The sequence below is a fragment of the Phyllostomus discolor genome, chromosome 4, assembly GCF_004126475.2.
Source record: "Phyllostomus discolor isolate MPI-MPIP mPhyDis1 chromosome 4, mPhyDis1.pri.v3, whole genome shotgun sequence".
Taxonomy (NCBI): Eukaryota; Metazoa; Chordata; class Mammalia; order Chiroptera; family Phyllostomidae; genus Phyllostomus; species Phyllostomus discolor.
In genome coordinates, this window is record NC_040906.2 from 1,145,593 (window position 1) to 1,168,217 (window position 22,625).

A 22,625-nucleotide genomic window follows, 5' to 3' on the forward strand; every position below is an offset into this window, starting at 1 on the left:
AGAACTCCCGAGTCTCCTGGGGGACGAGGCCACGGTCCCCTCGGGTGACCGCTGGGCCAGGACAGAGAGTGCCGTGGGCCCGCGTGGTGACGTGGCTGCAGTCGAGCAGCCTGAGGCCGGCCTGGGGTGCCTGAGGTTGCACCCCCCCCGCCCCCACCACCCCCACCTCCCCGTGGGTTCTGTGCTGCTCTCTGCAGATGGCCATTGCAGGGACGCCCCATGGCCCCTCCGCAGAGCACACGTGTGTCCACAGGCCCTGTCCTGCCAGAGGGATCCTCACAGGAGGAGGGGTGTCTGCAGGGCTGAGGGGCCCCCAGGGGAGCTGAGGGGCCCCCAGGGGAGCTGCAGGCCCCGTGGCCGACTCAAGGCGGGGAGAGGTCTGTGACTAACCGGCATCACCACAAGTCCACGGAGCACACACCTTCACCTCGTGTGGCGTGCTCTCCGCCTCAGTCGCCGCGAGGCTGGGAGGGACTGGAGAGGGGCTGGCTGCCCGGTGGGCTCGGGGCGCGGCAGCAGCTGGTCTGGGACGCAGGCCCTGTCCCTGCTGCTGTCGCCATGGGAGGTGGCAGGGAGTGTCGGGGTGCAGCCCTGGTCGGAGACTCCGCCTCTCCTGCTGTGGCAAGGAGGAACCCACTCTGTTGCCCGTGCTCAATCCAGAACGTTCTTCCGTGTGAGAACACTGGAGCTTCCTTCGGAGTGGGTTTGTGTTGGGGACAGTGAGTCTGCGTAGGGGGGACATCTGCGTCTCAGGCGGAACACAGTTGCGTGCAGACCTTGGCGGAAAGACCTCGTGTTAAACCTCCTCCGGGCCTTCTGCTCCCTTCAGGGGCCCTGTGGTGTCAGAGCCTCCCGTGGGGGAACCCCGCTGTCCCCGGGCCCTTGCCTCGCTGCAGCACGGGGCCGCCGTCCCCGGGCGGAGCGCCTTGTCACGGCCCTGTGTCTCCTCCCTGCCAGGCGCCGTGGCCAGCACGGAAGTGAAGATGAAGCTGCAGGAGTTTGTCCTCAATAAAAAGAAGGCGCTGGCCCACCGGAGCCTGAACCACTGCATCTCCAGCGACCCTCGCTACTGGTACGGGTAAGTGGGCGGGGCCCGGGCATCGGCCACGGCCGGTGCGGGTGGCACCCGTTCTCCGGCGGCAAAGCGGAGGCCAGGGCGTGTGGTGTGACGCGCCCCCAAGGCATGCAGCGCACGCGGCGAGTGGCCCACCCTTGCGGCAAAGGCAGATGTGGCACCAGCAGGTTGTCGGGCGTCTGCGAAGGGCTTGAGGGCCGCCAGGGCTGGCGCCTGCCCACCTGTCCGTCTGTTCAGGCACGAGAGAAGCCGCTCCTGGAACTGTGGTCCCAGGCGTCCACAAGCCCCTTCTCAACTTCTTCCCCACGCGGCACTGATTCCTGGGGGAGGCAGCGAGCCGGGCTGTGCTGAGAGCCGAGAGTCTCGACCGTGGCGGTGGCGCCGTGTGCAGGGCTGCGCCTGGCCAAGTACACCACAGGGGAGCTGGCCGTTGACGCGGGCTGGGTTTGGAAGGGCCAGCTGGCGGCCTTGAACCCTGACCCAGGCGGTTCACAGACGTCCGCTCTCCACCCAACGTCCCGCTGCCGCGGGCTCACTCTGTTTCTGGGGGATACCCGTAGGTCGGCTTTACAAATCAAAATGTGGTCACCGTTTACTTCATCGGGAAGAAATGGAGCCGCCCTCGAGCTCCGACATCCTGAAACCCCAAACCCCGTCGAGGTGGCCCACGAGCTCCCATGGGTGGCACCGGTTATCACGGGACAGCCGTTCCACCCCTGTGCTCTCCACAGCTGCTGCCCCTGCTGCGGCCCCGGGCAGCGCTCGTGCCGTGACCTGCCGGTGGGGTCCGTGCGGCCCTGCCGGGGACACGGTCACGCAGGAGGGAAGTCCACGGAGGCCCGTGCAAAGCCATCATGAAGCCCTGAGCCACCTGTGGCAGGGAGGGTTCCTTGGAGGTGCTGGGGGCCGTGCATTCAGAGCCCCCACGTCTGAGTGGCGCCAGTCCAAACTGTGGTCCCCCCACTAGTGACCGTCACGAAGCTCTGTTGTGAGAAAGCCCCACCGTCCCTGGTGGGTGCGTGCAGGGTGAGAGCGGCTGCAGTGGCATCCCCAGGGCTGAGCTGAGGGCTGCAGGAAGAGCAGCCCGGGCTGTGGGCGGGGTGCTGGTCTCAGGGACCAGTAGGCACAGAGAGGAATCGAGACCACTGACCTGCAGGGGCGACAGTGGGAGGGAGACTGTGACAGGCGGGTGGGGCGGCCCCTGGCACCCTTCCAGAAGAGGAGCAGCGTGGGAGAGGCGGGCCCGAGGAGGCCGGCGAGGTGGGAGGTGGGAGTCACGGCTCAAGCACGCCAGCCGTCAGGTGGCGGCCGCAGTGCCTGGAGGGGAGTGAGTGTGACCGTGGGGCGTGCGGGCAGGGGCAGAGGCTGCGGCGGTGGTGATGGTCCCCACAGGCAGGGACGGCATCCCCCCTGCAACCCTGGTGGCTGTGGGGAAGGGGTGGCCTTGGCAGACGAGGCTCGGAGGAGCGACGCCACCTTGCGGGCCGTGAGGTGGGTTGTAGTGCCTCAGGGAGGAGGGCCTGTGAGGTGGGGCTGGGGGCTGGCTGGGGAGAGGGGAGGACGCCAGGGGCCCACTGCCCTAGAGCAGGGGCCTGCCGGTGCAGGCGGGGCTGACGAGGCCCCTGGGAGCGTGGTGGCCCCCAGCCTGGCCTGCTGTGGGTGCCCTGTGCTCTGGGAGGCTGGGGCCCGGTTGGAGCGGGGCAGGCGGCTGGGCCGCTCCTCCGTCTAGGGCGTGCTTGGCCGAGCTCTCCTTCCGTCCCCTGAGCCAGTGTCTCGGGGCGGCCTGTCAAGCTCACGGGCTCTGTGACAGGAGACGTGCCAGGAGGCGGGGTCCACAGGAAAGAACCGCACCTGGGCCCTGGCGCTGCACCACGCACAGTGGGCGCAGGCAACAGCCTGGCCGGGGACGTGGACGCGAGGGCACTTTTGGAGGACAGCACGGGAGGGGGTTCTCTGACCATGGGGGGAGGTGGGCAGAGGTTGGAGGATGCCAGAGTCATCAGCTGGTAACCAAGAACTCAGTGTGACTCGGTCACAGTTGTGACATCTGCTCTCTGAAAGGTACATTCGGAAAACAGGCAGGCAAGCCACGGCCCGGGAGGGGGGTGCACAGCAGGTGTGTTCCCAGTGGACTCTGACCCCGCGGGCACAGCTTGGGTGCTGGTGCCGCATGCCCCCAGGCCCAGGGTCCGCACGGCCACGCTGGAGGCGCCGAGGACCTGCTCACAGTTGTGGCCTCCTGCTCCCTGGTGGGGCACGTCAGGGCAGCGCCCGGCTGGGGCTGCAGGCCAGAGTCTGGGCTCCCCCAAGTCTGGACTCAAGGGACGGTGCCCACCGGGCCACCCCAGGGCTGGGATCACGCGGGGCAGCCCCGGCCGGAGCTATGGGCCTGGGACGCGGGCCGAGTCCCCGCAGGTGCCTCCTGGTGCAGCTCTCGCGCCTGTGTGCCCCCAGGCGGCGAGGTTCCCACGAGGTGCAGCCAAGACCCCGCAATAGGAAGGGTGCGGCCCGCCCCGGGGACGGGCACCCGGGAGGGCGCTGCCGGGAGCAGTGGACTGGTTGGTGGTGGGAGTGAGCGAGCCGCCGTTGGAGTGTGGTAGCTCATGTGCTGCTGAGAAATGATGCTGTTAAGCCTCACGAGGCCCACCCCGGTGTCCTGGTGCTTCTCGTGGGGAGGAGGCGAAGGCTCTGGGCACGGGGGAGAGGTCTGTGCCGTCAGGGCCGCGCTCCCGGAGGACGGGCTGTGTCGCCGGGCGTGGTGGAGGGAGGGTGTCAGCGCCCCGGCCTGGAGCCGGGCTGTGGGAGAGGGTCCCCAGGGCGGGGCCGGCAGGGTCCCAGCGCAGCTGCAGGAGAACAGGCGGGCTTCCTGCCGGTGCTGCCCCCGCCCAGCCTGCGCCCTGACCCGGCCGCACGCGTCCCTGGGACCACGAGAGCGGCCGGCGGGTGTCGTTGTGTCATGGATGGATGGGGTCCCTGCGAGCAGTACCTCCTTCCTGCCGTCTGCTCCCGAGCACTCAGGTGCCCCTGGGAGTGTCCAGGGCCCAGCCCCTCCCTCAGTAGCACCAGGGGCTCGGCAGGGAGTGCTCTTCTCAAGTGACCAGTCCAGCAAGTCGGCCAGTCTGTTACCAGTCCTTCAGCAGATCACAGTTGCGTTTCCCAGCATTTGTTCCACCTCCAGCGCGCCCCTGAGGCTCGGCCGCTGTCCCTGCTAGCAGCGCAGCGTGCTGGTGGGCGTCCAGGGCCGCTGGCCCCTTCCCCCAAGTCTCTGCGTGGCAGCCGCCCCTCCCGCCCCCACTAGCCGGTGGCGGGTTCTGAGGGTTCCGAGTCCCGCCTGGCCGGTCACAAGAGAAGCGCCGGCACAGATCAGCCCCCGGGCGGCCTGGCGGTCCCTGGGGAAGGAGGGGGGCGCCCGGCGGGAGAGTCTGTCCTCTGGGAGGCAGGGCCGTGGCTGGAGTCTCTACTGCCAGGAAGTACCGCAAGGCTCTTGCCCGCAAGGGCCCAGATGTCACCAGACGTCACCAGCAGACGTTCCCAGAGGCCACCCCCAGCCACAGCTTCGGATCCTTGCACCTGGAGCCCACTTGTCTGCCTCTGGCCCGTGGGCCCCGGCACAGGCCCCTCGCTGCCGGTGCTGACCCGGCAGCCGGAACCCAGGGCCCGCCTGACAGCAGTGGCCCGGGACCACGTCAGACAGCCGAGGCGCGGCCGCACGTGCCTGGCCCTGGGTCGGCACTGCTGCTGGCTCCCTTCCAGGCTCGTCCCGGAGAGGTTGCTAGCCGGCCCTCGAGGCCTCCGGCTGGGCCGGGGCTCATGTGTCAGAGGGGACCCACTGTGCGTGGGGGGCAGCCTGGGATGTGGGCCTCGCGCTCACCAAGCCGTGTCTCTGCGTGTCCCCCCAGGAAAACACAGCACAGCTCCCTGGACCAGAGCTCCCCGCCCCAGAGCGGGGCGTCGGCTTCCTACCACCACCCCGTGCTGGGCATGTACGACGCCAAAGACGACTTCCCTCTCAGAAAGACAGGTCAGTGGCCCGGGGCTGCGGGGCGGGGCGGGGCGGCGCCCTGCGCCTGCGGCCACGGCGCACTCACAGGAAGGCCCTTGCCTGTGCTGAGTGCGGGCTTCTTTGCCGGTGCGCCGGTGCGTGATCTCGCCAGGAGCCGTGGGCCTCACAGGCACACGCCTGCCGTTTAGAGCTCGTCTGTAAACCTGCAGACCGGCTCCTCTCCGGGGGCGGCTGCGTCCGTCCCGGCCCAGAGTCCCCTGGTGGGGGTGGGGACGCGGCGGCCGCCGTGGTGGGCCTCGAGGTCTTGCATCGCCGGCCCTCGGTGCCAGCCGTGGGCAGAGCCTGGGCGGCAGGGCGGTGGGCCCTGCGGCTGGGAGCTGTGTGGGGAGCAGCTCCGTGTCCTGCAGGGACCGCGCGGCGGTCCACACGGCAGTCCACACGGCACTTCCGTCGCAAGCCGGGGTGGGGCGCTTCCAGGAGAGCGGGTTCTCCGACCTCGTCCAGTGCTGGCGGTTTCAGAGGGCAGCGGTGCGTGAGGCGGATGAGCGTGGCCGTGGCTGCGCATGGGGGCTGAGCAAGGGCAGGGCTGGGGCCGGGGAGCTGCCCCGAGAGGTGAGGGCCTGGGTGGCAGGGGAGCCCGGCCGCAGGGCAGTGAGGGCCGTGCGGGGACACCCTGGGCGGTGGGGACAGTGCCGCACTGTTCTGTCTTCCTGAACACAGATGTCCCTGTCGCTCTGAGGGCGTGCTGGTCACGGTCCACAGTCGGGAGCCCTCCAGCTGGGCAGCAGGACGTGTGTGTCAGGGTCTCCGGGCCTGTCCCCCAGGTGCCTCCACGCACCCTCGGGGGCTGTCCTTAACTGAACCCAGATCCCCAGAGCTGGTGCTCAGGGTGAGCAGCGCCCCAGGCGGGAGGCAGCCCAGGACGAGGCCCTGCCTGCGCCTGAGGAGCTAGCTGCACCAGGACCGCGCTCCCAGGTGGAGAGGGGCAGCAGCAGCAGGCGACTGAAGTTAGCGCGGGTCACGGAACAGACGCAGCTCGGGAGGGAACAGAGCGCAGGGAGGAGTCGCCCTCCCCACTTCTGCTGGGGTCGGTCCGAGGGAACTCAGGAGGTGACAGTCGGTTACAACTGTCTCGGGAAAACTGTAGTGACCGCCTTGGATGAGGGCGCTGCGCTTCAGCAGCCCCGTGGTGTCCTCCTCAGTTTCTGCCCACCCGCCCCGTTGGAGTCCCAGGGGCACCCCCGTGCCCTCGCTGCTCTCCAGGCTTGCCCGCTCCCGCCGCCTGGGCTCTGGGGCCTCTGGGGTGGCGGCCCCCGCCCGTCCCCTGAGCGAAGGGCTCTTTTGCCCCAGCTCCTGCGCACGCTGGGTCGGAGTGCCCCGCCTGTGCCCTGCTGCCAGGACGGGTCTTCGCCCCCCACGCCCTGGGCTGCACCGCCCCTGCGCCTTCCCTCGGTTTTGCCACCTGAGACAGGCTCTGCTTTCGTCGTCTGGAGCTTCAGGATGCCCTCCACCTTCCCCCAGCCAGCCACCTGCCCTGGCCAGACCTGGCACCCCGGGCCTCCCCTCGACGCCGCAAGGCAGCCAGAACCCTGGGGCCTCCCTGGGGAAGGCCTGGCAGGGGCAAACGCCGGCACTTACCCCCGGACTTCTGGGTTGGGCCAGGCGGACCAGAGATGGGGGGTCACAGTGTCCACGGGGCAAAGCCCTGAGCGCTCTCCGGCCCCTACCTCCTGTCCACCGGTGCAGCGCACGGACGCCACTGTTCCCGAGGTCCCCGCCGGCGGGCTCGTGACCCTGTCGGAAGGGCGTAGCCAAAGGCGTCGGCTGCCTTCCCTGCACTCTCTGCGAGAGGACGTTTCTGCCCACAGGCCGTGGGGACCATGCCCTCGCCCAGCCCTGGGGCAGCACCTCGTGGGACGCTGCCGGCGGTGGCCCCACGTGTGTGGCTGTGCACCGCCCCCGGACGCAAGGCCTGGGCCTGGGCGGGTCTGCCGGCCGGTAACCATAACCGCACTTCCTTCTCATGCAGCCTCGGAGCCCAACCTGAAGCTAAGGTCCCGGCTGAAGCAGAAAGTGGCCGAGAGGCGGAGCAGCCCCCTCCTGCGCAGGAAAGACGGGCCCGTGGTCGCCGCGCTCAAGAAGCGTCCCCTGGATGTTGCAGGTGCGCTGGAGGGGAGTCGGGGCCCCGCGCCTGCCAGCCCCACACGGCCCCTCGGTCTGCACTCCGGTCCCCAGGGTGCCAGCAGTGTGGGGACCTTGGGGCCCCGTCCCTGAACAGCCCCCCTGCTCTGGCGCAGGAGCTCAGGTCAGGGCTGCTCTGAAGGGGGCTTCACCGACCTGCCCTGCCAGCGGTCAGTCACATGTGTGTACCCTGCTCCGGGGTCAGTGCTGGGGCACAGAGTTGTCTCGGAAAGGGTCCGCCAGTGGCAGGGGGAGTGGGCGCTCAGGACCGCCCCTGCCTCCCAGTGCGCGTGCTGCTCTTGGCCCCCACCTAGTGGCAGACACGCAGAACGTGCCCACTGGGCAGAGCCTGTTCCTGAGGGAGCACCCCCTTTCACAGGCATGCATCCCACGTCCCTAGTGCACCCCAGTCTTCAGGAGCTCCCCTCCCAAGGGTGCCTCCCCCTCCCCTAAGATGTAACTCTCCTGCCCCAAGCCACACCTCGTCCTGAGGGCACCTCCACTCTCCGGGGCGTACTGTGTCACGAAGGTGCGCGTCTGCATCCCGGAAAGCGCGGGGCAAAGGCGTGGCTCAGGAGGCCTGGGTGCAGGAGGGGGAGACATTTGCACCGAGTGCAGTGTTTGGTTTCAAAGTCAAGGCCCTCGGAGCAGGAGCAGGGCCTCGGTGCCGGCCGTGCCAGCGTGGGCAGCCTCGCACTCCGAGTCCCAGCACCCTCGGTGGGAGATGGGTGCCTGGCGCCCAGCCCCATGGGGCCTGAGGCCCCTCGGCTGGGGCAGCTCCAGCCCAAGGCCGGCCCCTGCCCACCCGGGGCCGGTGTGAGAAGGAGTCTGGGGACCCCACCTCTGTCCCCCTTTCCCAGCACAGGGCCCCTGGCTGGCGTGGGGTGGGGAGGCCTCGCCCGGGGAGACGGGGAAGTGTTGTTTGCAGCCCCCGGGTCTCACCGCCTGGGGCACCCCGCGTAAATCGGGGGCCTGTGCGTTACAGCACTCGTCCACGGGGGCGGGGGCACAAGGGACGGGCAAGCCCTGGCACGCATCTCTAGCCGTGCTGCTGGCGACGCCGAGTCCTCCCCAGGCTGCTTCTGGGCATGGGAGCAAGTGTCACGCTGTCGGCAGTGGCTGCTCGGTGCCGCTGGGAGTCAGGACCAGGCCGGGCAGGAGCGACTCGGTCCCTGTCATCCTGGAGCTCCTGCTCTGATCCGAGAAGCCACACACAGGCTGTCACCCTCGAGACAGGTGCAACGCCTGGTGGACACTGGGTCATGTTCCACGGAGAGCGAACCTGAGGGAGCCGGGACCGGGGGAGGGGGCAGGTTGCGTGGGGCCGGGAAAAGCTGGGGGACAGTGCAGGCGTCAGAGACGTGAGGGACGCGTGGCCTGGGCTGTGGGGGAGAGTGCTCGGAGCAGAGCCGGCTCTCGGTCCGGAGGACACGAAGGCGTCTAGGAAGGGGCTTCTCCCAGGAGGGGGACCCCGCCCGCCCCAGGGGCCGGTGCTGGCCTGCGGGAGCCGGTCAGGGTGTGTGCAGGGAGACTGGAAGGACGGGGGTGAGGGGGCCGGGCCGGGCCCGAGACCGTTGGGACGCGGCCGGGAGACACCCGCCGCTCCCAGCCGCCTGCACGCGGTCAGGTCAGAGGGCCTCGTTGTCGGTGCACCCGCCGCGCACGGCTGAGCCCAGACCTCACGGGCACGCGTGTCCTCGCACTGGGCGCTCCTCACGCGCACCGTGGGGCACGTGCAACGCACTCCACCTGTCACTGCAGGGAGTGTGCACCTGCGTGCGCTTCCTCGGACCGGGCTCCGGGGGCGGCCTGGAGGTGTCTAGCATGACCGAGCTGCAGAGGGGTGGACAGTTAGGGGCGTGTTCCCCTGTCCCCTCGGGAGCCGTCCCGGTGTCCCCGCAGTACCGACCGGAGCCCTGGCCTGGCGACAGCACTGGGAGGGGCGTGTTCTAAAGGGAGACTTGGGGGAATTCTGCGTGTGGCTGGGGACAGGATGGCAGCAGGAAGGTCCGAGATGGGGCCTTGGTGGCCACAGCCAGAGGTTGGGGGCAGAGACGGCGAACCCTGTGTCTGTGGCCACCTCCCTGGGACTGAGAAGACCACCCGGGCAGGACAGCGTCCTCTCCTCGGGCCCCACGGGCAGGTGCGGCAACTCGTGTCTGCACGGCGACCGAGGCCGGGGCTGGGTCTGGCCTGTCTCGCCCTGCTCTCCCCGGACCTCAGTGTGGCTCAGGAAGTTGGAGAGGGCTCAGCTCAGAGTGGGCACGGACGGCAGTGGCTTTCCTGGTGACCTCACGGGCCTTGCCCTGCTGTCAGTCATGGGGCCTTTTCCAGGAGTCCTGGCCCTGGGCGGTCCGAGCGTCAGCAAGGGTGCGAGGGCTGGTGCTCAGGGCCCTCTGGGAACTCGGAGAGGCGAGGAGACGGCAGTACGCACAGCTCGGAAGTCTCAGGGGCGGCCTCACGCAGCCAGGAGGTGGACGGGGCTGAGCCTGGCAAAGAGACTCCCCCCCCCCCCCCCACCCCGCACAGTGCTGTTGGAGGCCACTGCCAGGGCCGACACGCCTGTCTCCCCGCCCACAGACTCAGCCTGCAGCAGCGCCCCCGGCTCCGCACCCAGCTCGCCCAACAACAGCTCCGGGAGCATCAGCACGGAGAACGGGATCCCACCCGCCGCCGTCCCCAGCCTCCCGGCCGAGGTCAGTGTCTTGCCTTCCGGCCACTGGCGACCTGCTTGCGCGACTGCAGCCCGCGGGTCCTGAGCTCCCGTCCGGGTCGTGGGAGGGAGGCTGAGGAGCGGGACACCAGCCCAGGGCTCCTGGGGCTCCACGGCCCCCTGCCGCTGGCCGCTCCATGCCCTGTATTGTGTTTTAAAGGTGTCACTCACTCACTTTTAGAGGGAGGACGGGGGCGGGGGGGTGGGGACTGTTGCCCCACGCCCGCCCCGCTGTCTGCAGTGCAGGGGAAACAGCCTCTTGTACCAGAGAACGTTCATTCTAGCAGCAGAGGGTGTCTGGCATTTCAGTGCTTCAACCCCGCGGAGACCTCCAGCTGCTCACCCTGTCTGCACCCTGTGCCGCACTCTGGCCGGGCCCCGGGGCAGCCCAGCCTGCCTTTTACCAAGTGTGGCGCTCGGCCCCTCGCCTCTCACGTGGGGAATCTTCCCAAATGAGGCCGTGGCCCCTGCGGGCTTCTCCCCAACCTCCCGGTGTCCTCAGTGTGGACGGTCCTCTGGCACCCACACACACACACACACCCCGTCCCATGGCTATGGTTGGGTCCAGAGCTCTGGGCGCACAAGCCTTGGTCCCGCCCTCGGCGTCCTCTGCCGTGTGTGTGAGTGTGTGAGTGTGTGTGTGTGTGTGTGAGGGGTTTTCATCAATGTCCCCCTTTTTGGTTCCTGCCTCTCATGTTAGTTTAGAAAGACATTCCCAGCTCTTAAGAATGTGTTTTAAAGTACGTTATCGTAGATTCTGGTCTCGTTTGGTAGTTTTGCCGTGAATAAGCAACTGGGATGAAAACGAGTGTTTGACGGAGCGTGAACCCACACTCTCCTGCCTGCCGCCCTCTCTTGAGGCGGTGGGTGCGCCCACCCGCCTGCTGTGTAGTGGGTTCACCGTCCGCCCAGGAGGGGTGCCCGCCGCCCTTCCCTCGGTGGCTGCCCACTCGGGCCAGGGCAGACCCGGCGTGACGGCCCCTCTGCGCTTTGCCCGCAGACCAGCTTGGCGCACAGACTGGCGGCCCGAGAGGGCTCCGTGGCCCCGCTGCCCCTCTACACGTCCCCATCCCTGCCCAACATCACGCTGGGGCTTCCCGCCACCGGCCCTTCCGCCGTGAGTAGGCCGCCGGGGTGGGGGGGTCCCCGGGGGAGGGGCGGCCGTCCCGGCCCATGGCCCGGGCGTCACCAGCTGTGCCTCTCCAGGGGGCGGCCGGCCAGCAGGACGCCGAGAGGCTGGCCCTCCCAGCCCTGCCGCAGCGCCTGGCCCTCTTCCCCGGCACCCACCTCTCGCCCTACCTGAGCTCGGCGCCCCTGGAGCGCGATGGTGGGGCGGCCCACAGCCCCCTCCTGCAGCACATGGTCTTCCTGGAGCAGCCGCCCGCACAGACGCCCCTCGTCACAGGTGAGCGCCCCGCCTGCCCGTGCCCCGCCACCCCCCACTCTTGGGTGAGACACGCCGCGGCCCCCTTGCAGAGCAGGGTGACGACACGTCGGTCACACGTCCTGTCCTTCCTCGAGGGAGGCGGCAGCCCCTCTGACGCGAGTCCCCACCCAGGTCCAGTTGGGCCCCTGGTGGAAGCGCAGCCCTGACTGGGCTGGGCGGTCGGTGCGCCTGCCAGCACTGAGTCTCATAAAACTCGTGTGCGTCTGAAGCCTTGGCTCTGCTGGGGAGAAACGGGGAGTCCCTGGTGGCGCCTGCGCCGCCTCAGCTGTGCGCCATGTCCCTGAGGAGCTGTGCGGTCGCCTTCACACCGAGCACCGTCTTCACGTTTGGCTCCAGGCGCTTCTCTGCTCAGACGCAGAACCAGCAGCAGCCCCCGAGCCGCCCCTCCAGACCTCTGACACCAGCCTCAGTGGCACCTGCGGGTGCCCCTGGTGATGGAGCCACGAGCGTGGGCGCAGGCACGGGCGGCTCTGGACTGGCGGGCCGCGTTCCGTTCTCTCTTTCTGTGCTGCTCCGTCCCTCTCAGGCGCTTAGCTGCTCCGGGTCCCCAGCTGGGCTGGACTCGGGCCCGTGTCCCTCCAGTGCCCCAGGGCCCCTGTGGGGGGACGCCTCCTGACAGCTTGCCCGCCTCCCCGTCCTGTCCACAGGCTGACCCCAGGGGCCCCTGAGGCCTGGAAGGTCCCCAACATGTCTGGCTCAGTGCCCTCCAGTACGGGGCAGCGGTCACCTCGGTCCTCGGGGCACAGCGAGGGCTCGAGTGGTGGCTGGTGTGGCTGCGGGGAGGCCGGCCTGAGGGGCCACGGCTCTCTCCCTACAGACACAGGCCACTCCAGGCCTCCTGGCCCTCCCCCCGCACCTTGCCAGGGCGTCCACCAGGGGTCTCCTTCCCCCCAAGGCACCCTGTTTCTGTGTCCCCACGTCCCTGCCCTCTGCTCCCATGGGCTCTGCCCACACTTGCAGCTCGCTCTGCGTCAGCTTCCGTGGATGCTCCGTCTGCCCTGCCTGACCCCCTTCCGGAAGCCAGGCCCTGTCATTCCCTGCAGCAAGCAGGGCCGCGGCGAACATCCCGGACTGGACTCAGTGGGGGGCTCGGTCTCTGGCCGTGTCTGAGCAGCACCAGCGGGGGTCCCTGTGGCTCCTGTTTCTTTTTGGTTCAGCGGCACTTCCCCGAGCGGTCGGCCTGCAGGCCCACCTCCTTGCTGGTGATCTCCACGGGCAGCCAGACCAACCGAGCTAGACCAGCGCCGTTCCCGTGTGCTCTGCAAACAGGCCCCTGTGGGAGGAGTGGCGGTTGGAGGGCGAGCGAGGTGCGGGGTCTTGGCCGCTGGCCCCGCCCCTCTCCTGCAGGCCCCTCGGTGCCTGGCCTCCGGACGCCTCACCTGCTTTCAGTTCCCAGCTGCCTGGCGAGGCGCTCTGCACTCAGTGCCACTGCCCCTGGGAGAGCAGGGCGCATGGAGGTCAGCCACAGGCAGGGCCCTGTGTTGGCACTGCCTGGCCCGGCCGTGCCACCGGGTGCGGCGGCTGGTGAGGGGGCACTTTCAGACCCGGAGGCAGACCCCAGAGCTGGGTGGTCAGGGACGGGCAAGAGGCCGGGCGGCCGGGCAGGTGAGCCTCGGGAAGGCCGCCTGGGGCTGAGGCGTCGCTGCTGAGACCCGAGGCGGAGTGCACCGGGCAGGCAGGTGGGAGGGAGGCCGAGCAGAGGGGCAGGTGCAGTGCCGGCGGCGGGTCGTTCCAGCCTCCGGGGACTCCCAGGCCCGCCGAGGGCTGCTGCGCTCAGGTCGCTTGTCGCTGTCCTGGTGGGACACCCGTGACCCGGGGCCACTTTCAGTCAGATGGGTGCTGGCTGCTGGGTGCTTGTTTACCTCAGGTTGATGGGGGCACGTGTCCAGCTGGCAGAGAAGGGGATTGCTAGTTCCTTTGCTTACAGAACCTTGGGAAAGTGGTAAACGACCCAAAGAACAGTTTGCAAGAGAAGAACCAGGCGGATGGAAAGCCTACGGAAGGGGAAACATTAAACTTCCTGGGTCCTCAGGGAGAGGTCACGTGAAGCTAGACAGCCTCCTGTGGGTGTGGACCCTGGCGTGGGGCCCTCGGCCCTGGTGCCGGCGTGGGGCCGCTGCCCTCCTGGTGGCCAGTGGGCTTGGAACGGGCACGACCTTCAGACATCTGTGGGAAGAGACTTGGGTGACACCTGTCAGGATGTCTGAAGGTGTCAGCGCCCTCCGCGTGTGGAGTCAGCCTCTAAGAGGCCCCGGGCAGGGAGAGTCTGACGCCCGAGGACAGTTCACTGTCCTTACACTCACTCCGTCTCGGTGACACAGGAGCCCCCTCGCACCACCACTCTGTGCGACCGCAGTGCCGTTCGGACCCGGGCCTTGGAGGCGCCCGGGGCCGCTGCCCGCCGGGTGGGGCGCGCCGCTCTGAGGCCTGTCACGCTGAGCTCCTGCCGATGGCAGTGGCCCCAGGGTCAGAGGCGGTGGCCTCCAGGGGACAGCTCCGGGTGCTGGCGTGGGCTGGGGGGAGGCGCCCAGTGCCTCCGTCCGTCACTTAACCGCCTTTCCCCCCCCTCTCTCCTCCTCTTCCCTTCTGCTGTTCCCTCCGTGTTATCTTCAGACTGGTATCTTTCAGGCCTGGGCGCGCTGCCCCTGCACGCACAGTCTCTGGTCGCTGCGGACCGCCTGTCCCCCTCCGTGCACAAGCTGCGGCAGCACCGCCCGCTGGGGCGCACGCAGTCGGCCCCGCTGCCCCAGAGCGCGCAGGCCCTGCAGCACCTGGTCATCCAGCAGCAGCACCAGCAGTTCCTGGAGAAACACAAGCAGCAGTTCCAGCAGCAGCAGCTGCACATGAACAAGGTGGGTGCCCGGGGCCGCGCGGGCGCGGGGAGCCTCTGTGCTGCTCTGTGCGGACTCCCGGTCAGCGCCGTCGTCTGGAGCTCCGTAAGCTCCGTTCCTTTTCCAAGCAAACTCACCACAGAAAGTCCCCGACTCCACGGTGTCCTGGAGTCCCGGAAGCCACGTTTTTGAGTCACCTGGCGCTTGCGGCGTGCTTGCGGCGTGCTTGCGCATCGGAGTGACGTCCTCGGAGGGTCACGCCCAGGCCGGCTGGGCTGCACATCAGTGAAGTCCCAGAGTCACGGCAGGGGCAGGGCCGCTGCCAGCAGGAAGGGGGAGGGCGGAGGGGCGCAAGCCTGGAGATCAGCAGTTCCCGGAGCCTTTCCTCCACGCCGGCCTCCGGAACGAGCGTCTGCAGCATCGGGGCGGGGGGGCGCCCTGGGGGTGACGGTCCGGCGTTTCCCCGGGAGGCAGACGCAGCGGCCCCCCCACCAGCCCCGCCCGCAGCCAGGAACCTTGGCAGCACACCCCACATGGGGGCTCGCTGGCTGGTTGCAGGGACAGCGCAGGGGACGGTCAGCCGGAACAGGCCCTGCCGGGCCCCGGGGCACCGCGCCAGGGGCACCGGCACTCGTGGCCTGTGGACGGGCTCCTGAGACACAGCGCCGCCGGTGTGGAGCGTGCGGCGCAGGCGAGGAAAGGGGCGGCCAGCGCTGTCGGCGCTTCCTCCCGAGACGAGGAACAGGTGCCGAGAGGGAGGCCACGGCGGCCGTGCAGCTCTGTTCCCACTGGAGCCGCTCGCGAGTCACACGGCTGGGGGCGTGGCTCCCGAGGTCCTTGAGTCGGTGTCCCCCGGAGAGCTGCTCGGGGACAAGAGGACGAGGCTCGTGTGGTGGCCGCGGTGACTCGCAGGGAACCTGGGCAGTCCAGGGACAGGCATGTCTGACCCTCTCCGTGTCTCTTCCCGGGGAGGCTGACCCGTGGCGTCCCCTCTTTTAGGGGACTGCAGTCACCGGCCCTCTGCCTGCCGCACAGGAAGGCTGTCCTGTCTGCCTGCCTGAGCGAAGAAGCGGGCCGGGGTCAGGGGCTGGACTCAGGCCCCCCTGCCCAGTGTGACGGAGGAACGGGAGGGGGAGGCCCGCCCTCCCGGGGCCGAGGCCTGCATTCAGCTGGTGGGGCAGCCCTGCTCCGCAGGCGCCAGCCCTGCGCCCCACACTCCTGCGCCCCACAGTCCTGTCACCTGGGCCACCCTGCCGGCCGTCAGCAGTGCCCGCATCCGCCCCTCACCCCTTGTGTTCACGTCAACTTCCCGGGGGGGGGGTGTCCGCCCACGAGGACGGGGTCTGCCACTCCCTGGCAGGGAGGGCCCTGGTGCCTGCCACCCAGGTGCCTGCCACGGCGGGCCCAGGTGCCTGCCACGGCGCTGGCTGACGGGCTGATAAGGTTTTGTCAGGGTTGCTTGTCAAAGTGATGTCACGTCTTTCCGGGACTGTTGGGCCCCTGAGCCCGGCTCAGCCCCCCATGGGGTCCACAGGCCTGGATTTCACGGACATCCGGGCCGTGGGGCGCCTTGAGCAGACACGGCTGACACGCTGTGTCCCGTGAGACGGTCCTGGCGTTTGCTCCCGAGGGGCAGCTGCCCGGGGCAGCCACGCCCAGGCTCCTCTGCCTACCCAGCGCTGGGCAGGGGCTCCCTCCCACAGGCTCTCCTGGCCGGACTGCAGGGAGCGGTCGGCGTGGGCAGCCCCGAATGTGGCCCTGCTGGGACAAGAAAGGGCCTTGCTCACCGCGGGGGTGCGCCACGCCCGCCCCCTCCCCAGTGTCACTGGCATTTGACTCCCCTCCTTGGGCCAGCTCCGCGCTGCGTTTCCTTGGGGTGTCCCCCCCGTAGGGGTGGGAGGCCTGGAGGCAGGGAGCACCTGTGCAGAGGCGGCGTGTCCGGAGCAGGAGGAGCGGGGAGCCGGCGGTCTCCCGGATCTGTCCCCTGGCGGACTGGCGTGTTTGCACGCTGCCCCCCTGGGCATTCGGCGGGAGCTCGTCCCGCAGCCTCAGAGTGGGCTCTGGGTCCTTCGGGCAGAGGCCCAGCTCCTAGTTACCCACCGTGGGGTCGCCTTCACGTCACCCTCTTCAAGTGGCCGCAGCCGCCCGCTTGCCTCGCACCTGCTCCCATCTGGTGGGCGCTTCCCACAGCCGTCTCCCTGGAGTGTGGGGGCATCTCCGAGCAGGCGTCGGTCGGGCCTGCCTGCCGCCTCGTGAGCAGCTGAGTGAGCCCGCAAGCACTGCTGCCCTCCTGCCCTGCCCCGGGCGGCGTCCCCCGGCTCCCTGGCCCCACCTTCCCCTGCTGGACTCCGGCCTGTTCTCCGAGGTTCCCCATGTCCCTCGGGCCTCTCTGCCCTGTGGATGGGCTCCATGAGCCTTGCGCTGCTGCCGTGCCTGAGGCTTCAGCTGCCCGTGGCCACCGGCAGCCCTGGCCCCCTCCCTCGGCCCACAGCCGCCCTCCGAGGCCCCCGGGCACGTGGAGCTCCGCCTCGGAGCTGGGGCACCCCTCCCTGCCCTTCCCGCCCGGGCAGCTGGGCCCTCCTGCTCCTGTGCGCACCAGCAGCCAGCCCCGCCGCGGCCACTGCTCTGTTCCTGGGCTGGCCCCAGCGCGGTCCTTCCGCTGGGTCCTGCTGAACCCCAGAGTCACTTCCCAGTGTCTCCGTCCTCGGTCTGGCCGTTGGGACCTATCCGTGGCACAGGCGGGGTGGGGCACCCACTTGGAGACAACACAGCCTCTCGTGCCTGTAGTCTGGAGGGCAAAGTTCACGGCGTGGGAGTCTTCCGTCCCCCTGCCCCTGGGTCGGTGCGCTGAGCACTCAGACTCTCAGTCCCGGGGGTGGGGGGGGACGGGCTGGGCCTGGTCTGTTGGCGAGGAAGCTGGGGGTTGGAGCCGGTGCGGGTGTCCGGCCCCATCCCCATCCAGGTCAGGTCCTCGGCCCCGCTGGGAAAGACTCAAAAAAGGGACATCCCGGACAGACAGAGGTCGGGGGAGGGGGGCGGAGCTTGGCCTCGCCCCCTCGTGCCCAGGTGCAGAGGTGCGCGGACACCTGGGACTGTCCTCGCTGTCCTTCTGCCGGGGCACAGACTGGTCCATGAATTCGACCCCACGCAGGCCTGTCCCCCGCAGGCGTGTCGCTGCTCAGCACCGCGGACGGCGCCTGGCGCCTGCTGGCCTGGGTCCAGGGTGAGGCCGCACCCCAGAGCCATCCGTCCCTCTGTTTGTTCTGGGATGCTGACCTGGAGACGCACCTGTCCGGTGACCTTAGCTGCCCTCGGTCACACCGACTCCCCCTCCCCCTTGCAGATCATCCCCAAGCCCAGCGAGCCGACCCGGCAGCCGGAGAGCCACCCCGAGGAGACGGAGGAGGAGCTCCGGGAGCACCAGGCCCTCCTGGAGGAGTCCTGCCCGGACCGGCTCTCCGGACCGAGGGAGGCGCGCCAGCTGGCCGGGGTGCAGGTGAAGCAGGAGCCCCCGGAGAGCGACGACGAGGAGACGGTGCCTTCTCGGGAGGTGGAGCCGGGCCCGCACCCACCCACGGAGCAGGAGCTGCTCTTCCGACAGGTCGGGTAGGGGCCGGGCGGGCCTGGGGGGGGGCCCTCTCTCCCCGTGGGCAGCACTCTGTGGCCGGCGGTGGGTGGGGCCTGAAGGCCCCCCCACTCCCATCTTCCCCGGGTGCCACCGGGGTGGCTTCGGGTCCACGCCCACTCTGCCCTCGCTGCGTCTACACGGACTGGACGCTCGTCCCCCGAGGGCGTGTCGCCTCCCAGACCCCCCGGGCCGGATTTCTCAGGTCTGGTGGGGGGAGGGTCGGTGACAGAACCCCACGTGTGTGGGGGATTCAGCCCGATCGCTAAAGGTGGGGCTGGAAGGTTAACTTCTTAGTTGATCCAAAAAGCAGGCAGGACCTCTGGGGGCCGCCCAGACCCCAGAGCCGGGGAGGGCTCTGGGCGCCGGCACACGGACCAGACCCCGAGGGGCTGGCGAGCACTTCCCACGAGCAGTGTGTTGATTCGCACTGAGAAGTGCACCCGCCAGGGCCGCACACCACTCGGTGGGCAGGCCGCTGGGTCGGGAGCCGGGCGTGAGGCCCGAGTGCCACCACGGAGGTTGCCGACCCCTGACGAGCAGGACCCAGGAGCCAGGGGCGCCCGGGGTGGGCCTGCCCGTGTCCTGCAGCAGTGGTGCTCTGGCCGCCTGCGGGGCGCTGCCTGTCCCTCCCTCCTCACTGATTGTCGTGCTGGCCACCTGGCCATGCACCACACAGCTCCGGACAGCCCGGGCATGCGGCCACTCCCCCGCCTCCGCTGGCGTGCCTGCAGAGAGGGCCCTTGGGACACCCGGTCAGGCCCTGGGCTCCTCTAGAGGCCTCGGGTGGGCAGCAGGCAGCCCCTCCCCGCCCCCGGCCTGCTGCGCTCCACACGCTGCCCGACAGCCCGCGGGGCTCTGCGCTCTCCTTGGTGCAGGGCCGGGAGCTCGGGCAGGGGGCGCGCCTCCCACCGTCTGGGGTCCAGTGTGGCGCTCACGCGTGGGTGTGAGGCTGGGACGTGCCCATCAGAGTCACGAGGGCAAGCGTCTCGTAGGTGGTGAAGCCGCTAGCATTTACATAAGAAAAGCGGCCTCGTTGTGCTCCGAGCCCGGGACGACCGTTAGAAACACGTGTCTTCTGTATTCTTTGGAGAATGACGGGCAGGAGCCTTCGTCAGGGGACCTTGGGGGCCCGAGGAGCAGTCTGCAGGTGCAGACTTGAGACAGTGCATCGGGAAGGGGGCTGGTTGGTGGTGGGGGCTCTGAAGCTGGGGGTGAGTCCCCTGGGGTCAGGGGAGCCTCCTGTCCCGACCTCCCGAGGGCTCCGGCTGTTCTTCCCTGCCCCCCGGCCTGCCGTGCACCTGACCCCCGGGGGCCGGCAGGCCCTCCGGACGGAGATGTGTTCGCCGGCGCTCAGGTGCAGCTGCAGTGGGTGTGGCGGGGGCCAGGAGCTCTGCTTTCCCCAGCCCCTTGCCATCCCAGTGGGGCTGGCGCGCTGGCCCGGCGGCCTTCCGGGGGGCCAAGACCTGCCGCCCCTGAGGTTCTAGGCCCCGGCAGTATCCGTGCTCGCACAGGGGCCAGCCCTCGGGTGGGAACGTGAGTCCTGCAGAGACGTGTCCGCGCAGCCTGTGTTTGGCTCAGCCCTCCCTGCGCTGGTGGTCTGTGCCGAAGGGTGCCCCACGGGGGTGCCCCACATCCTCAGGGGCACATCCAGCCCTCCCAGCCCCTTACCCGGCTGGCGGGGCCCTGGGCCTCGGGAGCCTGGAGGCACATCTGCGCATGAGCACTCCCTCCTGTCCTCGAAGGAGGGCGTGGGGTGGCAGGGGGCCAGGACAGGGGGACGGTGGCCGACGAAGGGGTGTTCCCATTCTCCTCTGGGTGGGCGTTCCCACCCAGCTCCACACCGAGACAAGGGCGAACGACGAGGGGGACGGGCCGGGGGCCGCTGGGGCCTCGGGCAGCTGTCCTGGTCCTCCCCTGCTGCCACCACGCACGCCGGGCGGGGGACGGGTGGGGAGGGGGGTGGGCCGAGGGGTGCATGGTGCAAAGGACCGGCGCAGCCCGAGGAGGAAGTGCGGCTCCTCCGTCTGACGCAGCGAACGCCGTCTCCCCGCAGCAAGCCCTCCTGCTGGAGCAGCAGCGTATCCACCAGCTGCGGAACTACCAGGCCTCCATGGAGGCCGCCGGCATCCCCGTGTCCTTCGGCGGCCACCGGCCCCTGTCCCGGGCCCAGTCCTCCCCGGCGTCCGCCACGTTCCCCGTGTCCGTGCAGGAGCCCCCCAGCAAACCGAGGTTCACCACAGGTAGTGTGAGCGGGGCCGGGGCCAGGGGTGGGGGGGTGGTGGTTGGTGTTGGGCTGCCTAGCAGGGTGGCAGGTGTTGACAGAGGTCTGGGACATGCGCTTTGGGGCCTGTACTGTCCAGAGGGCGGTGTCAGGCCAGACGCGGGTTCCAAGACAGGCCTGTCCAGGGCTGGCCAGCTTCCCATGCAGCCCAGCCTCCTGCTGGGGGAGTGGGGCGGGACGGAAAGAGATGGACAGATCCCTAAAGCTCCCATCCCCTGTCCCCTCCCATGATCCTGGGGGTTCTCCTGGGTGCAGAGGCCCACCTGCCCTTCCCAGACACCCTGTCCCCCAAGAACAGCCCAGCGCCAGGGCAGCCTGAGTGTGCGGCTGGCGGCTGCCCCATCCTGGTCAGCGGGGCTGGGGAACGTGCCATCTCCCCTCCAGCCCCTTCTGGTGGGACCGAGCCCACACCCAGGGCCTTGGCCGTGGGGCCCAGCTAACTCACAGGCGTGATCGTGCACTGCAGTCACACGCGGCGTGACTGGTGCCGCGGTGCTGCCCCCCGCGCCCTGCCCCCACCGGGGGACGTCCGTGGCGGGGGTCTTGGTTTCCGCCCAGAAGGCTGCCCGAGTCCGAGCGAGGAACCAGGCCTGGATGGTCGGGCCCGGCCCCTGCAGGGTCTGCGGTGCTGGGCGCGGGCGGCCAGGAGGGCTCTCGGCACAGCTCCCGTGTGGTGGTCTCTTCAGTGCCGTGTGAGGAAGGGACCGTCTAGATGCCCTAGGGCGGTTCTGCTCTTCTTCGGACAGTCCCCGTGACACACCTCCTGTTTTCCCGGTCGTGTCTAACGTGGCTCAGTCCTCTTCGTCGGCACGTGGGAGGGTAGCGTTCACGTTCAGGGAAAAACCTAGTAGTGACTACCCTGACATAATGGAATAGCTGCTTCTCAGAAAGACCAGCAGACGGCCGGCCTCCCCAGCGAGCAGTGCGGAGGGCCTGGCCCCTGCCAGGATGTGTGGGGAGCACGGCTGGGTCAGCCTGGCCTCCACTCGGGCCCAGCAGCCTGCAGTCACCGGCACGCTGCACGGAGGGGTGGGCCCTGGCAGGGAGGTGGGGGTGTCGGGACCACAGTCTCATGTTTCTGGAGGTCCCTGCGGCCCCTGCCACACAACTTACGGCCCCGAGGTCACGTCCCAGTGGGGGGCCTGCCTTCCGGGTCTTCCTCCTCCTCCTGCTCCCGCCACGCAGGCCACGCTGGGCGCCCCCCGAGGCGGTCTTGGCCTGGACGCCGGCCAGGTGTGCGCTGCAGCCGCGGGCCGCTTCGCCCACTCAGCCTCGCCCCCGCTGTCGTCCCTCTGCGCTGCACTGGAGGGGTTTCTCGAACTCCCGCTTTCTCGGGGACCGTCCCTGCAGCGTGGGGTGTGCTGGGGCCTCCGTAGGAGACGGGGGTTCGGCACCGAGACGGCAGCTTTCTGGGCTGGCGGTGTGCAGCCTGCGGTGGCGGACCCCTGGCTCTGACCGATGTGCCCCGCCCCACTGCAGGCCTGGTGTACGACACGCTGATGCTGAAGCACCAGTGCGTCTGTGGGAACAGCAACAGCCACCCCGAGCACGCCGGCCGGATCCAGAGCATCTGGTCCCGGCTGCAGGAGACGGGCCTCCGAGGCAAATGCGAGGTAGGGCTGGGCCGGGGCAGTGGGTGGGGGGGCTCATGGGGCCTGCGGGAATCTGGGCTGAGCTTGGGCCCGTGGGGCGGGGGGGCAGTGTGAGCAGGTCCATGGTGAGGACCGAGGTGCCCGGGGGTACGGCCTGCCTCTACCCTGCACTTGCTGGTTCTCCCCTCCCTGCACCCCTCGGTGTTCCTGCGCCCAGCTTGCACGCTGGTCAGCTCCTACCCAGCACGTGCTTGCTGAAGCCCTGGCTGCCGCTCCGCTCCTGGCCACTCCCCGGGAGGTGCCACTCTGAGGCTGTGCTCGCCCAGCACACACAGGCCTCGCTCTGGCTCCCGCCCGGGGGCGGGGGTGTGGGGAGCCAGCCCCCAGGGGGGGCAGCCCTGCTGCTCTTCCCTCCGTTTTCTCCCACTTCCTCCCCCGAAGTCCCCCCCGGGGTGCGGAGAGGGCCAGGTTTGAGACACCCCTTGGGAGCCAAGCTCCCGTGGGGCAGCAGCGTTGCAAGTGTGGGGAGCAGCGTCTCGGTCCGGTCGGACTGTGGCTCGTGAGCACAGCGCCCCTGCCCTGCCGAGTGCAGTGAGAGAGTCGGCTGGTCCTCAGTCGCCCCACACGTGGCTGCAGTGGCCCCCGGCCTGTGAGGACAGGAAGGTCCTGCTGAGCGACGTGAAGGACCTTCTTCCGTCCTCCTGGTGGGGGGACGGTGTTTCCACTAAGGGATGGGGTCGTCTCTGGGCCCTGGGTGTGGCCATCAGGAGCGGGGTGAGGGCAAGAGGTGGCCCAGGCTTGGGGTTCCCTCGGTGTCCTCGTGCGAGGGGTGGGGCGGGCCTCACCTGCCTCCCAGGGCTTTCTGGAATGCAGG

General features: G+C 69.5%; 1 protein-coding gene across 9 annotated transcripts in view; it reads left to right on the plus strand.

Annotated features, from left to right (window-relative positions):
- The window catches only part of HDAC4 (histone deacetylase 4), a 147,099-nt gene that overhangs the window by 89,888 nt on the left and 34,586 nt on the right, over window positions 1-22,625 (plus strand). For 4 of the 9 annotated variants that reach the window (XM_036022637.1, XM_036022634.1, XM_036022630.1 and 1 more), the window contains 10 exons: window positions 958-1,078; window positions 4,975-5,096; window positions 7,108-7,234; window positions 9,835-9,955; window positions 10,973-11,089; window positions 11,179-11,377; window positions 14,033-14,271; window positions 17,594-17,851; window positions 19,932-20,118; window positions 21,639-21,772. In XM_036022637.1, coding sequence (XP_035878530.1) covers window positions 958-1,078; window positions 4,975-5,096; window positions 7,108-7,234; window positions 9,835-9,955; window positions 10,973-11,089; window positions 11,179-11,377; window positions 14,033-14,271; window positions 17,594-17,851; window positions 19,932-20,118; window positions 21,639-21,772 — 1,625 coding nt within the window. The remainder of the gene's footprint in view (window positions 1-957; window positions 1,079-4,974; window positions 5,097-7,107; window positions 7,235-9,834; window positions 9,956-10,972; window positions 11,090-11,178; window positions 11,378-14,032; window positions 14,272-17,593; window positions 17,852-19,931; window positions 20,119-21,638; window positions 21,773-22,625) is intronic. The other 5 variants (XM_036022633.1, XM_036022635.1, XM_036022638.1 and 2 more) reach the window with 2 other exon arrangements.